General features: G+C 35.7%; 1 protein-coding gene across 1 annotated transcript in view; it reads left to right on the forward strand.

Moving 5' to 3' along the window:
* Smp_127580 (unnamed protein product) overlaps positions 1 to 6915 on the forward strand; it is a gene marked incomplete at both ends in the record, with an annotated part of 17856 nt that extends 10941 nt beyond the window's left edge. Inside the window, 4 exons of the mRNA XM_018792016.1 lie at positions 3444 to 3500; positions 3798 to 4118; positions 5577 to 5986; positions 6912 to 6915. Of these exons, the coding sequence (XP_018644919.1) occupies positions 3444 to 3500; positions 3798 to 4118; positions 5577 to 5986; positions 6912 to 6915 (792 nt within the window). The remainder of the gene's footprint in view (positions 1 to 3443; positions 3501 to 3797; positions 4119 to 5576; positions 5987 to 6911) is intronic.
* Positions 6916 to 19188: the final 12273 nt, after the last annotated feature.

Here is a 19188-nt window from a genome sequence, read left to right on the forward strand (position 1 = left end):
TGGGTATTTTAGTATCCCAACTCAGCGAACAGATAATGGTAATCGGTTTGTTGCAACTATGATCAGACAATCGTTTATTTTTAGCAAACAAATTTTAAGCATAAGGAGAGACATCGTCTAACATGGCGACCACCTGCACCAAACCAACGATGAACTCAAATAGACCATATTACCATCAGTCATCGTTGGAGAGGCTCGATAGAAGATTGTTGGTCATTCAGGAGTACATGTTTAGACTCTGATCATGCTCTAATACGAGCACGCATTTGCTTGCGCCTCATTGGACGCAGAAAAAACTACACTAAGAAGACCCATTAGAACTGAACTGAGGGACGAGAAAGCCAAAAGTAAGTTCCAGGAATATCAGAGGTCACACTTAGGTAGTTCTGTGAATGAGGCTGACCAAGATGCTGATTGGAAAGATATACGAACGTCTGTGGAAACAGCAGTAGCATCTATTAGTAATTTAAGCCAAAGGGTTACAAAAAACCAATGGATTTCTTCTAAGTTTGATACGATGAAGAGCGAAAACAAATCAGATCTAGGTTAGCCAAAAGTCTACGGAACGATCGTGAGCAGTGGTGGGCAACGTAAGCAAAAGAGATGGAAACGGCAGCGGCTTTAGGTAACATCAAACTAATAAAGGAAACTAGAACTAAGAAGTCAAGTGAGACGATCTCGGAAAAGAACGACACTCTTATCTGCTCTCAGTCCAGACGTTTAGAACGATGAGTGGAACACTTAAGAGAACAGTTTAGCTGGCCTTCGGCTACTCTACAGTTACCCACCATTCCCAAACAGTCTGAATGTAACATTGAAGTAGGTTCCCGGAATCTAATTGAAGTTTAAAAAGCTACAGGTAATCTGAAACGAAAAAGAGCAGCTGTTCCAGATGGATTAACTCCATAGGTCTTCAAGGATGGTTGTCCAGTTTTAGCGACTGGGTCGACTAATAATTTAGCTCAAATCTGGGAATCGAATGTAGTCCCATGTGAATGGTCGCAATCACTAATCCTCCCAATATATAGGAAAGGATCAAAATAATCCTGTAATAACCATGGAGGAATTAGTTTGACTAATGTAGCAGCTAAATTACTAACCTCAATAATTATCGGGCGTCTAACAAAACTCATGAACTGCAAACTCGAGGAAATCAGGCTAGCTTCAGACCTGGTCGTGGTTGCATCCACTAAATACTCACCATTCTTCGGATTTTAGAGCACAGGCATGCTTATCGGCGTCAGACGATAGTAGTATTTCTTCCACATTCCGTTTCTTTTCAAAGATAGATACCGTCTAAAATCGAACATACTTCCAAAAATCTCAATGAATGGGTTCAGTATAGCGTGAAATTAATTGATCACTAGACGTGATATCACCATTCTTTGTATTTTTAAACCACTTACTTTTAAACCACTACCTAAACACAAATTAATTATCTTAACTGCACCTAGGTATGTCACGTGGTTAGTATCTAACCCATAATTAACATCGTGTTAGTAGGCCGTAATTTTGAGTTGAAGGCTTCACGATTATGAATATCCGGATTTTCGACAGAAACTATCGTCACAACTTTTCTCGTTATCCCAGATGACATAGTCCTGTTTGATGAAGACGGTAACAAAATACAGGGTCTTCTGTTGGGACTGAGCAACAATGCCAGGATATTTGGGATGCGTTTCTCCCCATCTAAATGTAAATTGTTACTCCAGGACTGACCTGCATCAACACTCGAACTAAGGATAGAGAGCGAAGTTGACAACTTCCCTTATCTTGGAAGTCTGATCAGCCCTAACGGGTTGGCGTCTGACGAAATCTCAGCTCATATTCAAAGCTCTCGTTTGGCTTTTGCCGACTTACATCACCTTTGGCGAAGGCGAGATATTCGTCTATCAATTAAAGGACGAGTATACTGCACAGTAGTTCGCTCTGTTCTACTTTAAGGCTGCGAAACATGACCATTAAAGGTGGAATATAGTCATAAGTTACTATTATTTGACCACAGATGCCTTAGAAATATTGCTCGCATCTGCTGGGATTACCGGGTAAGTAATAGTGAGGTTAGACACAGGGTATTGGGGAATGATGGTAAATCAGTTGATGAGGTCAAGAATCTTCATCAACTGAGATGGTTGGGCCACGTGTTTTTATATATGCCTGAACACCGTTATGCTGACCAGTGTAGGGGATGGGTGGAAGAGAGTTATGGGTGGCCAAACCAAAACGTGGCATCAGTGCTTGAAGTCACTAACTTCTAGTCTGAGCCATGTTGGTAGATGCACACTACTTGGTTGGGGTCCGCGTGACTATCGTAACCAATGGTTGGAGACTCTTGGTGACATGGCTGGGAATCGACCATAGTGGTGTAGGTGTATACATTCTTTGTCTTCCCTTAAACTATGAGATCAAAATTGCTTCATATCTGTCTTTCTTCTTGTACTATTTCCTTATATATTACCACCACTAAATTAACTACTTCTATGAATTCGATGTTTATCTTGTTGTGCTAACGAGGTATGGCAACTTGGACCGATGCATATATGTGCTTGGTTCTACGTTGTAGCTGACTGACTCATCTCTTTATTCATATGTAGAAAACCAAGTAGTATTAATGGCCATGATGACGTGGCTCGGTTTAGTAAATGGATATGTGCCTAATTATTGAATTACATCAATCATTTTTGGTTCAAATATTAGTGTTTGTTGCATTCCGTGCAATGCTTTATGGTGTAGGAGCAGGTTGGAAGAAAGGTAGGGGCGGCCAGACCAAAACATGGCATAAATCCATGAAGTCGCTGACAAGTGGACTGGGCCATGTTGGTAGGTGTAGACTACCTGGTTGGGATTCACGAGATGATAGCAACCGATGGTTAGAGACCTTGAATGACATGGCTCAAAATCGTTTGCAATGGCGAAGATGCATCCACTCTTTGTGTTCTCCCAAATTCTAATCTTCTGAATTCTTCATGTCCCTATCCTTTTTCTCTTTCCAAATTTATTTCACCATATTATACTGCTTGAATAACATCTTCAAACCCTTATCTTTCACATAATACTTATACTCTTACTACTTCTACGACCATGGGATTGGAATCGAAAACTGTATCTCTGTGCTAATGTAGTATGGCGACTCGAACTGATGTACGTACGTACGAAGTTCTACGTTGTAACTGACTGACTGACTGTTTGTTGCATTCGATAGTTTTTATATCTTACGAACTTTTGAAGTTCCAGATTTATTTTTTCTGGACCTAGTTAACTGTAGTCTTCTATTTTAAGGAGATAAAATTCCGAAAAAGATACTGCATATGTTATGCTTAAATGAGTTTTGATCGTTCTCTATCGTATAAAATTTATCATCTCAATATCAATGTTATTCCATACACTTTCAGGGATTTATTGATCACCCTGATAGGGACTGGTCGTCCAGTGGATTTGTCAAGGTAGATGAACCATATACCATAATGGATATATGTCAAAATGTTTTAAAATTAAACGATGTAAGTTCTTCTATTATAATATTTTTCTTTAAACATCCTTTTTTGTACTTCCTTGTTCGTCCTGATGCCAGTTAGATTGAGTATATTTGGTAAACATTGGTTATCACCATTCTTTGTTTATGACATGGATTTTTTTTCCAATGCAAATCAGTCTGTTAAACACGTTGTATACTAAGAACCAGTCAGTTCGTCAATTTTTTACAATTTTATAATTAGTCAGTATCCTTTTCCAATGGAAACTATTGAATGGTTCTTATATGCTGATCATTTTTCTAACAATTATTTCTCATGTTTTAGCTAGCTACTAAAATGCGTAAAAGTCGTTTCCACTCTGGGGCGCTTCGCTTAGATCAAGTGAAATCTACCTTTTCTCTTAATAACGAAACTGGACTACCATTGGGTATAGCTCCTTACATTTCGAAGCAGAGTAATTGGCTTATTGAAGAATGGATGTTAGCAGCAAACAAATCAGTTGCTGAACGCTTAGCTAAATACTTACCCGACTCAGCTTTTTTGAGACGACATCCATCACCATCGGTAAAACAGCTGACCGAAGTTTCGTCTAGTCTAAATGTTGCTGGGATAAATATTAATATTGATTCTGCCGGTTCAATACAGGTATATGTTGATTAAGCATCTTATATTATTTCAAAATTAAACTACTATACTATGTTTTTGCGTTTAACAGAATTTCAGTTTGTTGCTAATTACTCCCTAGTTTACCATTTTAAGAAACTGGGTCTTTAGTATCAGTAAACGATCACTAAAGCTTTTCACACCAATAGAAGTAATTTATCTACTGGTAGACTCAAATAACTGTTAAAAATCTAAGTAATGTGTCAATCGTGTCCGAACTTGGGGGCCTTAGTCATTCAGTTATATAATGTAAGAGGTTGCAGCAACAGATCATGTTTAGCCTTTGGTTTAATTGTTAAATGTCTAGTACCTAGACCTTGGCTCATAGATGTCACGCCGAATAGATCTCCTTACGTTACTGCTGATAAAAAACGTATATTTGCAATACATTTGGTTGTGTTATCCAGCATTTGAAATGGAATTTTAAGTTCTCAAAATGAAAGTTTAGTTAATTTCTCTCATGAATATCGTTAAATTTTAGTGTGAAACACAAAGGTGTTCAAGTTGGTTGAAAAATACTGGATAAAATTGCATTTAATACCTTAGAAATTGTCCTGAATGAATCAGATTCAAAGAGCTATGTTACCTGTCTTCAAATGAAAGTCTACATATAATTTTGTCACGAAAACACAATCTTAGTATTTGAGAAATACATTTAGTCGCGACTCAATTCTGGTTTGTTTAATGGAAACTATACAGCTTTCAATTTTTAAAAAAAACAATGCTAGTTTCATTTATTGCTTGTACTATTCTATGCTAAGCTAATAGTTTGCAACTCTAGCTTCAACAGCAATAAATGATACCTTTTTCCTCTACTTATTCTGGTCGGCTACCTATGTTCATCAACGAGGGGTACCAAGCGTAAGTAATTTCAGTAACTATCCCCTACTTCTCTGTCATCTGCCAATACAGAGGAAATTTTTAACTTATTTATGAACCCTATATATATGGGTGCAATAAGATTAGTTCAAATTCAAATATATTCCGTTATATACAGCTTATGGGTAGTGTTTATAAGGTAAAGAAATCATCTTGCTGAACAACAGTTATGTGAGCAAAAATTTCATCGAACTACTTGATACAAATTAATGTTGTAATGGGCAAAATTACTCTGAATTGATACTAATAGCAATTAAATGGAAATCGTATTTAAACATCAATACGTAGTGTTTCACTTAATTTATCCCTATTTAATTTTGTTTGGGTATTTAACATCCTCAACAATACCATGTCACTTGCGAAATTCGCTTACTGATAGTATATAGTGTCGCCTTAATATCAGCACTAGATACTCAATGTTTTAGAGTTTAAAATTACTAAGAATTAGTGTAACCCCACTATCTATTCAGATGAACAAATAGGAATTTCGTATTGTATGAAAAATTCAGGCACAATTGTACGCAAATCTTTACTCCATATTTGGGTGTTTATTTTTTTTAGAATTCAATTTGCCGTGAAGCAGGTTGTAATGTCGAAGTTGGATATCACTACTCAGATGCCCTTGTCAAATTGTGTGATGATTTTATGTCCGGTGTTTTGATTCATGATAGTCATTTAATAGAAGAAATGAAAACAATGGATCTCAACTCAGTTGTTCAAAAGGATAAGTTACCACTCAAAACTCTTGAACATGAAGCACGACTTCTTGTTACAGTTGCTTTATTGACTAAAACAATGAATTTGGCTGTCTACTTCTGTTTAGGTCTACTACCATCCGAGTTATCGCCTGCACATTATGCTTTAAATATGCAATTGTACACACATTTCACTTCCCCTATTCGTCGTTACGCAGATGTTATTGTTCACCGGCAATTGTCAGCTATTTTGGCCAAAGAAGAAAGTGATCGTTAGTAATTTTATATTACTGTATATCACCTATAGTTATAACCATCTAGTTTGAATTGTTTCAGTGTTTCATTAAATGTTTCTTTGCATTTCCTATCATTAAATTTTTACATTAAACTGCTGAATATCTGAGTATGTTTCGCACAATTTGAGTAAAGAGCTGCGTAGTTAATTTGTCCGTTGAAGATTTATTCAGATTTATGGAAGCTGTTGATTTAGTTTTTCTTCACATATATAGTTTATTTATTTAGAAAAGTTTATTCACTTTCTTCATTCCTGATCTACAACAAAGAGTCACATTTCTAGAATGTATTTAACGTTCTTCGTTCATGACATCTAATCTTGTCTTCCGTTGTAATTTTTTCTGCTTTCTTAAAAAGTAAATTTTAGGATTGATTTAGAGTAATTCGATATTGAACGCGAAGAAAATATGCCTATACTAGTTCTTATTAGACTTACATAAACTTTGCTGTCGATATCCTAAAAGACTTCTATTTTGTATGCAATGGGTTGTTAGGGCTGTTGGGAAGATTCAAAGTATTCTTCGAAAAAAGTTCATAGAGGTCCAGAAAACACTGGATCTTTTATATATAAACTAACCTTGGAGTAAAACGTTCTTTGCTCACTTCGCGCTCTTTGTCCCGTGTTGAAGTTGCCGAGTATTCAGCCTGTGATTATTAGACTTATCAGCATCGGTTCAGCATCATCCATTAAATGAACTATTGTTTAAAATGAACAACTGAAAAATTGTCAAGATTACAAGTAATCCACAATTCAGTGTAGTTTTCTTTTTCTGTAAGTGTATCGATCGAAATTTATGTGGTCACTGTAATGTTTTTAGGTATTTGCTTATTACTACTCTTGCTAGCTATAATATAATAAGATACAGTACAATGTCTTTTCTTCACTTCCCCATCTTCTCAACGATAGCTGAAAAAGCAGATTGGTATTTAAGTACAGCCTTCCCAAAGGAAATGACGCCAGTCGAATTGCAGCAACAAGCCGAGGTTTGCAATTCAAAAAAATTGTCTGCTCGACTTGCTGGGGAAGAAAGTGCTGAATTGTTCTTTGTTCTGTTTGTCAAGGTAATTGGTGTTTTAATATATATATATATATAAAGTTTTGGTACATATATATGCATCGATAGTTTTCTTTTCCTAAAATTAGTCTCATTGATTATCAAGGATTATTTCAATTGATATGATTGGATTAAGTTGTGATGTATTACATTTCTTTTATCTTCTCAAACGATTAGGAAACAGGTCCATTTAACGAAGTATGCGCCGTAACATCCATACTCGATCGTTCATTTGACGTTCTTATCCTTTCTTGTGGTCTCATCAAAAGAGTTTATTTACAGGTTAGTTTGCTAGTCTCAGTTTTCGACTGCTCAGTTGTTATTGTTTTTGTCTGTTATATTTGTTCGTTTGATCCTTCATTTGTACGACAAGTTTTTCTGATGAACGTTTTTGGCTCAACTGGATACTTTTTGTAGTGCTGTGTTCTCTGATAGAAATTGTTTGATTCTTGAGCTCCGATTGTCATCGTTTTCCTAAATAGATGACTTGACCTACGTCTAAAACAAGTGAAGACGAAACCTATGAAAACAACTTATCGCAAACAATATCATTAGAACAGATTGAATAAGGACTTTGGAAATAAGTTATATGAAGTTCACTTCTTGGTTAGGTAGGTCCTGATGATATCCAGAGTGACAATAAAATATCTCGTTTAGATTATACTAAACCGCTTAAAGTAAATTGTGTCAATATTCTTACAGATCTTAAGTCACCAGTGTTGTGTCCTAGTGAAAATTAAATTACGGGTAACTTCTGAGAACTATTAATGAATTAGATTATGTATATCTATATTCCTCTTATTATAAGCTTCATTCTGACCTATATTTTATTGTCATACGACTTACTGTTCTTAAGTTATGTTCAGTTTATTGATTACAGTCTCTAACGATCACAGCCACTTTTTGGCTTGATCTTGTATAAATGTTATTTCCTATTTTATGATGTGATGCGGTCTGTTTGGCTGGTATATAAACCAGATATTTATCATAATAAATGATTCGCATAGTGGAAGTTGTTATTGATGTTCTGGATTCAACTGGTTTTACTAGGAGAACAAAGGACCAATTAGGACACTAGGCTGCTCATACCGGCCGAAGGTCATTGGTTCAGTACAGTACTAAGATTGAATACGCTGAATTTCGATTGGTGAAAATATTGCATGATAGCTAGCCGGGGTTAAAGTCACAACAACCAGATTTTGTAAATAGATGTTACATCTTCATCTTGGTTCTTGTAACCTAGTCTGCACTACTGAAAAGTTTCATGTTAATTCGGAAAGTTTGTCACATACTCCCTAGTTTTGAATAACGCTAAAACTACCATCGATTTGTGAAGAATACTACCTGAATGTAGTATATAGTGGTATGAAAATTCGCAAATTGGAAGGCTTAATTACATTACATAAGTTAGAATGATATTTGGAAATGTTAAGCGCTGTAGTTTAAAAACGATAGAAGTAATGGAACCATTGTAGGTCTTTCTTATCATGTTAATATTATTTGTCCCTTGTTTACTGGTACGATTCTAGCTCAGTTTCGTACTTGTAAGGATGGCTCGTTGGTAAACTCTAGGAAGCCTCAAGAAGCCCCAGGAAGAAGACATTCCATCCAATCACTGCTAGGGGAATATTCTAGAATGTCGACGTGTAGCTTCCCTATTGGATGGATAAGCATGACCCCCTATGTGCCTATTGGTTGTGCAAAATGATGATTTACTCCCAGCCAAAAACTATAAATACATGAGATTTCTGTACTATATTTTGACACTGCGTTGGGGAATAAAATTCCTTTTTACTAGTCTTCTGTCTTCTCACTTGCGACGTTGCGGGTTCGATCGTTCAAGTAGTCTAGTAGTACGCGGCATAGCAAGAATCAAAGCTCTAGATATAACAGTACTTTATCAATTCTGCTAATTTCTTTTCTCTTACCTGAACCGGGGAACCATAGTACTTGGTTTTTTAATGAGTAATATGTTTATTTCATATCTATTTTCTGTTCTAACTTATATTTGTTAGTGAGTCTTACTACTGTCTGATTGTCATATCAATACACTTTTATTTCTTTGATATTAGAATCTAAATTTGAAAAGTTATGAATTCGTTCCTCCACGAACCGCCACGAGAAAAGTCGTGGAGAGCGGAAAACTCTGTCTTCTGTGGAATAGTGATATATTAGAAAATTCTAATACAAAGGGTTTGGACTCTGCAGATTGTACTCAAAATATTATTGTTGGTTCGAAAACTACATCACCAAGTTGTGGTTGCTTTTATATGGAAATTAAACTTTTTGATGTTGTCCGGTGTTGCGTTTCAGTTGATTCTTGTAGTTCGGTAGACGATGTCAGTCAGAGTGGTCGTCCAAATACCTTATTGCCAAAATTACTTGTATGTCCGATTATTGTTTATTAATTTATATTCAAATGCACGTAAAGATGCTCTGTAGACTGACATTTATCTGTTCTTAAGATATAAAATAAGTGTAAATAAAATAATATATTTGTCATGTTCCAATGAATAAAAAAAATAGAGAATAGAGAAAAAGTAGGGATTAATAAGCAAATCAAAATTAATCCAAGTTTAATTTTGATTGGGTTATTTGTTCTCTAAAGAAGTGGCTTACACTGGGTCACGAAACGTCAGAAAATCTAATTTTTCTAGTCATTGGGATATTACAAATATAATATTTTATTTATGACAATCTACCCAAGACACAATTTATTCGAAATTATCAAGTCAAACCTTGTAACTATACCTATAAAATAAGTGTGATTTAGTAGGTGAACGATGCTATTGTTACCGGTGCAGTAAAGTGTGACTATTTTTTAACTTGTACAGTTTTTTCGTCTTCATTTGTATCTCTTACAAGAAATTAGTAAACACCAGTAAAAATACAGTCTAGGAGTTTTCCGTATTTTACAACATCCGATCTATGCTGCGTGTATTTTTGTAATGTGAGGACTTTTCCTGGTACCGATAGTTTTATGATGCCTCTATAGTTCTCATATTTTCTCGTACCTCCTTTCTTTGATATCTTGATGAGGTGTTCTTATTTCCAGTTTAACGGCACTTATTCTTCCTCCCAAATCTTCCTGATTAGAACGTCGAGCACCTTTGCAGTTACTTCTATCTCTGACTTCAGTGCTTCAGCTGGTATATTGTCAGATCCTGCTGCTTTCTCACTCTTCATTTGTCTGATAACCGACCATCCTGATTTCTTCGATCGTTGGTGGAGTGACATCCATGGGGATGTTTGTGCGTGCTGCTTCGATGTCCGGTAGGTTCAGTAAAGCTGGCCGATTCAAGAGATCCTCGAGATGGTCTACCCGTCTGTTACTCTGTTCTTTGATCTCAGTGATTGACTGGCCTTCTTTGTCTTTGAACGGTCTCTCCGGTTTACTACATTTTACTGTCAGTTTCTTTGTTGTGTTATGTAGTTGTTACATATTTTCTTCTCTTACATCCTTTTCCGCTGTCACTTGTCAACTATAATGCCCTTCTTCATTTGCTTGTTTGCTTCTGTTTATTCGTCCTGTACCTTGACATTCTCTGCTCTTCTTCGGTTGTTGTTAATTGCTGTCTTCGTGTTTTCGAGTGCCTGAATCTTGTCAAGAATTTCGATAGATACTGGGTACAGACGGTGAATCACTTAATAAGACTGTGGACATTCATCGACTGAAATAGTTTCAGTATGTGTAGCTCATTCCTAGCTACTGTCCTTTCCGAGGTATTGTTTCTGCCCGAGTAGTAGAGTGGTTAGGGTTAGCCGAAGTGCAACATAGTATTATTCATTGGATAATAGACTGACACAGAGAATAGAGAATAAATATGTGTAAGATCAATAATGCCGTAACCAGACTAGTGGAACCAAATACACATTCACCATTGTCATTATTTATTTATTTACTTATAGCACACAGTATTTCTGATTCAGTAAGGTACGAAAGAAACATTCGCAAAAGAAGTGACAATCATCTGAGCTAAGAAGGAGGCAATAGTCGTAAAATCACTATGTCAATAAACAACAAGGATCCTTGATAAAAATATAGTTTCATTGAAGGTGAAACTGCAACAGATTTCTTCTAGTTGAGGATCGCAATCTTACTTTCAGGAGAAATTTGACATGAAACTACAACAGGATCATTACTAACTTCTGAAACTTCGTAAGCCACTGTTTTCTACAAGCAAAGATCCCAATCGGGACATCGTGGTTGACCGTGAGACCCCAATCATATACCGTCATTTTTTATATCACGGGTACATGCCATAAACTAATTTTTTTCCCATATAGGTGCAGAGTTAGAAAGAGTATGATGTGAAATCCAGTGGAATGACCTTTGTAAAGTACGGTTACTTGGATCAATACATTTATGTGCCTTGTCCTACATTGTAGATTACTGACTAACTTTATTTCTGTTCTATTTACCAAACTTATTAAGTGAGTTGAACAAGCTACAAATTTTCAGTTTGATAGTTTAAGTACCACTACTTTAAACACTAAATTGCTGCTACTTGCATAATGCTTCTAGTAGTTAAAAAGTAAGTTGTTTGATATTGTGAATGTGTACAGACGAACTCTTACAAAATTCATGAACTATTCCTAAAACAAATTTAACAGTCATTCGTATATAAAGAAATAAAACATTATTCCAGTCTTGTACATCAATGATCTTATTCAATTATTTGCTTAGTCTGCATAAACATTTAAAAGTAGGTAAAGTTACATTCGAAGGCTTAGTTTCTGTATGGATGTAAAGTCAGAAAATTCACTATAAAACTTAAACAAGTAGTTCTTTTACTTGTTTTTCTTTTAATTTTTTTCTACCTTATTAACAGGTTACACTACTACGGTCAACATGTAAAGAATGTCACGTTGTTTGATTAACTAAATAACTTACATGAGTGAAGAATTGGACAAATTGTACATCGCCATTATATATATATATATATATATATATATATATTTGTGAGAACAATGTTTGTTTTTGTTTATAGACATCCTTTTGTTTACTACTAAGCTGCAATGTTACAGTTATGCTGTTAGTCTATTATTGTTAAATATATTTTTTGGTTTATCATTTGGGTCCTTCGATGACATTGTATATGTGATTTCTTGAATGTTCTCCCATTAAGCACAAGTAGATAAATATGTATACGACAGATCACCTGATTGATAAAATCTTGTAGTGAATAAGCGCTTAGTGATTACAAACTTAGTGGAGTGGGTTTGTTAAAATGGTCATACATGTAACAGTGGATTTCTCAACTATGAAAGCTAATATTCGTGCTTCATATATCTCTCTGCAGCTGATTATTTTAATGACTTTCAACCAGTGGTGTGTAGTGTTAAATCCCATTTCAGCTAAACAGCCAAAGTGGTGTTACTAGACCTTGAATAATACGAGTGATTCATAGTTGATTACTGACATTTGTACTGGCTTGATCGGTTTGGTGGTAATCTGTGATCAGTTTATGTAGACGCTTCTTGAATTCGAAGATTATGTCTAGCTGTGTAACCAAAACATGTTGTAAATCAGTACTTATATATCTAAATTTTGTCTCCATATGAGTCAGTGCTCTTGGTAATTTCATCAGTGGTGATGTGGTGAAACATCTTGGCAGATTCGTATTTATTCCAGGTTCGATCTTCACTATTATTGATACTTAAGTGTAAACTGTATTTGTATTTTCACAACCGGATTACTTTTTGATGAAGAAATGTTAATCTTCGCTTCGTTTCTCTAGATCAACGTATGCGAAATCCATTCTCGTTTTTGACTTGTTTAATCCCATTATTCAATAACATGATTTCAGTCGATAATTATATATGAGGGTAGTCTGGATATATATTTCGATAGCAGTCATTCTTCAGATTTAATTGGAATCCGATAAAGGGTCACTAAAGTTGTTTAAGTAATGATGGTGCATATAATCCGTTAAAGCCCCCGACCGAGGGTGGTGAGAGCCAGCTCTCCCTCTTAAAATGCTCTCACACGGCCACGCAGGTACAGTCACTCCTAGGGAAGTCCTACTCACTACTACTAATACTACTACTACTACTACACAAATCAAATGATTTGTCAGGCGTATATCTATTTGGTGCTTCCTTGTACCAATAAATAAATTAGTATATTCGTAATATCCCAATGAGTAAAAAAATAAGATTTTCTGACGTTTCGTGACTCAGTGTAAGCCACTTCTTTTTTTATTTTCTGAAGTAGTGCCTTACACTGAGTCACGATAACGGTCAGAAAATCCTATTTTTCTACTCATTGGGATATTACAAATATATTAATTTATTTATGAAAATCTTCCCAACGCTCAATTTATTCAAAATTATCCTTGTACCAATGTTTATGAGTTTAAATAAGCAATAAAATGTCTTATATATGCGTGTAATAGCGGAATTCTACGTAGCTAATACTATAACTTTAGAAGTATTTTGTAATATAGCACAGCATAAGTTATTTTTTTTCCACACTACAATGCTGATCACTTTTCATTATTGTTGTTCTGAAAATCCTGATTGTTGAATGAAATGTTGCTTATAACTTGTAATAATTTTGTATCCATATTGACTAATCAGTTTTAATAGTAATCTGGTTTTTCTGTCTGTATTAAACATAGTTCTTTTTTGTCAGTTAATTTTGTCCGACGTTTACACAGTTAAATGGTCGTTTGGACTAAGCGAGGACAACAACTTTTGTCAAACAAATTATATGTATTTATACTCCAATCCTTTTACTTTCATTTTCGATGTACATTCTATTCATCAAAATAACTTGCTAGTATCAGTGTTAATGCTTGCTTTTTATGAAATATATACTTTATTTCGAGATGCTCTTAGTTTTTATGTAACATGATACTTGCCATGTTGATATCTTTTTTATTTGTGATTGTATTAAGAGGATAGATATAATACATTTCTTCATGCTTTCGAATGTTATAAAAGTATTTTCTAATCAAGTAACTGTGTTTATCTTATAATACTTTAAGTCAAGTTAGTAAAAGTTGCGCGCTTTTCGAACACGTACCTAATTTTTTAGTTTTCAGCTTTAATATATGTCTTGGACTAGCCTAACTCCAAAGGGTATGAGTTTCTTCAGTTATACTTCTTTTATCTCTGTTAGCTGCACCAACTGTTATAATGGTAATTGCCCATCATATTGCGATAAAATTATTGCATCATTATTCACATCTGTCGAAATAATTGAATTTTGATCTATCAGATATTAACCTGTTCAGTGTGTAGGACTGCTTGAATTAAAATTATGTCAAAGGGGTTTGCAGAGTTGTGATATCCGGATACTACATTTACTTTGAAAGTCGGGAAAATGCTTCGAAGTTCGCAGTCGTAAAAATTTAAATGTAAAATTACTGACTTCATACTTATGCATAAGAATATTTGTACTCTTCACTTGTTTTTAGGTAATGATATACTCTGAACTCATGCCTTTGGTAGTTTTACTTCAGTAAAAGTCGGCTTTAAATTGATATTCTAGACATTTAAACTTTTGGGAATAATTTAATTGATATAGAATAAACTTTGGAGATTAATTATGGAATAATTCCGAAATACTTGTTTTAAAAACAGGTCGTCTTTGCGTTGAAAGAAATAGTGAGTTACTTAAACCGATTATACATGAATGCATATTGAGGGGTTGATAGTACTGAACCATCGACCTGAATAATATCATTTACCATTACGGTTTTGAAGTTATCATTGTGCCTCCAATTTATTAACAGATATCGGTAGTAACTGTGATTTTAAGCAGTCAAAAATGGAAGTTTGGAGAAAAAAGTATTCATTACTATAGACCTTTTTTAGGGGCTAAATGGTAATTTTGATTTAAGTTAATATAGGTTATATGATGATTTGAAGACCTAAATAATCTAATGATTTCCCAGAATATTCGAAGTGTTTTATGTATTGAAGTCAAATCAAATTGTTATGTTTAAAGTGTATTACATATTATATGCTGTAACTAGTAAATACTGTCAACATGCATATTCTTGTAGTAAATTTTTATAAGTTTAATTATACTTTTACATTTATGTTTTATCGTGTTATTCTCAGCCTTCGTACCTTAATAGTTTATAAACATGCGTTTTATTATGACTGTCTAAGAAAAAGTTAATAATATCTGTTATATAGGATAGATTATATGTGGCTAGCGATGGAGTCTATGACACTTGTTTCGTCCTATTTGGGACTCGTCATCCGGACGTACTTGCATCAGAATCAATGTTCACTCCGGGACTCGAATCTAGTACCGTTCCGTTCAAACACCATTGGTTGTCGGGGCAATGATCTAGAGTTAAGGCGTTCACGCGCGAGAGTAAAGGTCCTGGGTTCGGCTCCAGTATGGTCTGTAGTGTTTGCGCGCTGACGAAGAATTCCATTGTACGACGAAACATCTGTTCAGTGCTTGCAGTTTTTTTATAGTGGTCTGATTTGGATCGGTCCATAGTTCTAATTAATCTTAAAATTCAATGAACGAACCTGTAAATACTTATTTCTTTACGTAGTTAAGATTTTACACTTTATTTGGCACACAATATCTAACTAGTCATATGAATCAATATTTTAGGTACAATTTTACGATAATGATTCTGTGATATTGTCCTCACTTGATCTTTTGTAAGCTGATGTGGCTGAGTGTTCAAAATCCTTTGCGATGCCGCTGGGTAAAACCAGCAGGATTTTCTTTCCGACCCTACCATAATATCAATAATAAAGTCAGAAGGACTTCACCTGTTATTGGTTGTTGGAAGTTTTTCGGCTCATTGTCTAGTCGATCCGTGCCTTTTGGTGATTCAACTAACCAGGTTAGCTTCTTTAGTTGTCCGAATTATCTCATTTCGTTATTCAATATTTTTAATTTATTTTTTATATACTTTGGTTTCTCGAATAGCCTACAAGTACAATAGTTCTTTTGGTTCATTACATATTAGCTGAAAACGCAATCTATCCCGGTAGAAAACATTTTTACTGCAGTTTTTTGATCATAGTTCTCGCCGGAGCTTTACTCACTGAGTATGTTGTAACCATCGAACGAGAATACAGAGGTTTAATGCAGCATAGTAGGCGTGCATGATAAACCTGTCGACCATGCTGTTTATCTCCAATGGAAATGACCGGGATATGTTGCGTATGCTCAGCAACTGGTTTACCTCGACTTACAATGTCGGTTATAGTTGAAATACGTTGAAAATTAATTTTGGATGACTGACACAAATCATCGCATCACTCCACACAATCGTTGGGTGTTGGACAGTCGTCTTTATAAGTGCAGACTACCTAGTTGGGTCGGGGACATCAGTGGTTGGAGAAGTCGAGTGACATGATTTATAATCAGTCAAAGTGTCTGTGTCTGTCCCCTGCAATTTTGAGCTTCAACATTGTTTTGCACTTTTCATGTATTACTGATCGGATCTTGTTGATAGATTTGGTTTATGACTATAAGTCTGAATGATTCAGTATCGCGTGTACTGGGACTTTTGTTAATCAGTCAGCGGAAGTCGATTTCATGTCCGGCTTCTTATTAATTTCAATTTTCTAATTCCTGAAATTTATAATCATTATTTTCATTCTTGAAACATACATAGCACTCTCGTCAAGGAAAAAAGAAGGCTGATTTTAACTGTGAAAATATTGATGCTCATCTTAAGAAAGGTAGTTTAATTCAGGTTAGTGAACAAATGTTACTTTTTGATCTCATTGAATATTCTATCCATTGAATTGGTGACATTGGATTTGTTATTCAAAAGTGTTTTTGTATTGAATGCTTAGAAGTGAACGTAAAATATTGTTAGATACACTTTATTTTGATGCAAGGTTAGACACTTACATGCAGTCATTTTCTTAGGAAATAGTACTCACTTGATAGTTTACCATGATTTTCACCACCCTGATGCTTTGAAACGCTTTCCTCGACTGTATGCAGACTTTCGAGAATAGATCAAATGTCTTTTAAGGAATTCGGATATTAATATTTTCATAGTGATTCCGAATGGTCAGTATTCAAAGTTTGGGGATTGTATTGTACATCATTTAGTTTTTAAAATATAATATAATATATAAGAAATGAGGTAAGCATAAAGTGAGTTTTGCATATTTATAAGACTGGTTATGTATTGAAACAGATATTTGTTTTCTTTTCAATTTCTTTATTTTAACACCAGTTATCTATTCTGACCATTTTTTTAAAAAAATATTACACCTTATTCTCATAATTCTTTGATAGCATAACAACACGATAATAATAATAATAAATAACTATGACAAGATAAATTAACTTTGTCAAGTGACCATACAAATTTTATAGTACCATTAAAGCACGACATTTTGTTTTTCTTTCGTGTTAAAATGCTTTACGAAAAATTTCATCCCAGTTTTCAACGATTATCTTCATACCGAATCATTTGATTTTACATAACAGAACAATTGAACGACCACTTGGTCAAGTAAAATATTGTAACTTGTGTTTATTTATGTTTATATAAACACTACTGTTATGATAATCAGAATAAAAATGTAATGTTTAATATGTATTGTTTGGGGTTTAACAGGAATCTTTAACTCACGAACCTGAAACTCTATCTCAAATGATCTTTTATTGGTATTTCTCGACCTTAAGGCGGCATTTGACTCCGTTGATCGTGAACTACTATGGCAGTGTTTGTCACTGAAAGGAGTACCGAAGAAGTAAATTAGTCTTATAAAGACTCTCTACTCGAACACAACTGGTCGAGTTAGAGCCTATGGCGAACTGTCATCAGAATTCCCGACCGTTGCTGCTACCTTGATGTGGTGGTCGGGCTTGCCTATCGTGATGAAGCAATCGAGCTATGCTGGCTGGAACAATCGTTCCTCGAGGTCCAACCATGCCAGACAGGTCGGTTGAAGAGCGGTAAGACTAAGAGCAGCAATCCCAAGGTCCAAGGCGAAGTCGTACTGCCGACTGTACAGAGGTGTGACGGCAGTAAGGTGTTTCCTTCAGACAACCAGCATGACAGCGATGCTGCCTTCCCACAAGGAGGGGTGGGGTTAGAAAAGGTCGACCCTAAAAATGCACACCTCGCCTTATCCCATGGATTTCCGTCTCCGGAGGTAAGGTCCTTTGAAGAACGGAGCTAACACGTCAAAAATCCCCCACAAAAAGGCCGTGCGTGACCGGCCTCAAGCAGTTGTCCCTTGGGCACTGCGGTCACGCTCCCAGGTCGTTCAGACCAACACTAATCCAACTTCTTTTTCAGGTCCCTCAAGAAATACCCTTCCACGGTGTGGGCAGCCGGGAAGTGATATTAGCCCTCATACCCGTAACAGCACACGAGACCAAGTTGGTCACTTTCAAATCCTTTTTACACCTCCTAACAACTCTCTTATCTCCACGACTAACCCTTCCCACGTCCTTTTATCACCTCGCACCGCTAGGGCAAACGATTCAAGTACACGGAACGTTATTCCTGGTCTCCTGAAACCACTCTCTAAACTACATGTAGGAACTTTTAATGTCCGAACATTGTGCCAAATAGGACAACAGGCTTCCTTAGCTAGGACTCTAGAATCTTACACCATCGATGTATGCTGCGTCTCCGAAACGCGCATACAAGATCCGAGTAGCGTCATTCATTTGACCTCACCTAATCAAAATAAAGAACCATCTCGATACACGCTTCGTGTATCTGGAAGCCCTGATGCTGCTTCCCGTGGCCTCGCTGGAGTAGGTATAGCATTAAGTCCTAGGGCAGAACTAGCTCTTTTAGACTGGATCCCAGTAGACAGTCGTCTATGCGCTGTCCGACTAAACGGATCAGTAAGGACTCGGAAAGATAGGGAAACCCGTCGTTGCCTCTTCGTCATCTCTGCCTACTCTCCCACTGACTGTAGCTCAGACGATATAAAAGATGAGTTTTACAGGAAACTTTCTGACCTCCGAAAAGCTAGGCGTTCTGATATAGTAATAGTGGCTGGTGACTTTAATGCTCAAGTCGGTAAACTAAGTGAAAGGGAAAGACACCTGGGAGGATCTTACGGTGTCGTGGCTAAAAGAACAGATAATGGCGACCGTCTGTTGCAGCTGTGCTCAGATAACCGCCTATTTCTTGCAAATACTAACTTTAAGCATAA

This window comes from Schistosoma mansoni (genome assembly GCF_000237925.1).
Source record: "Schistosoma mansoni, WGS project CABG00000000 data, chromosome 1 unplaced supercontig 0010, strain Puerto Rico, whole genome shotgun sequence".
Lineage (NCBI taxonomy): Eukaryota > Metazoa > Platyhelminthes > Trematoda > Strigeidida > Schistosomatidae > Schistosoma > Schistosoma mansoni.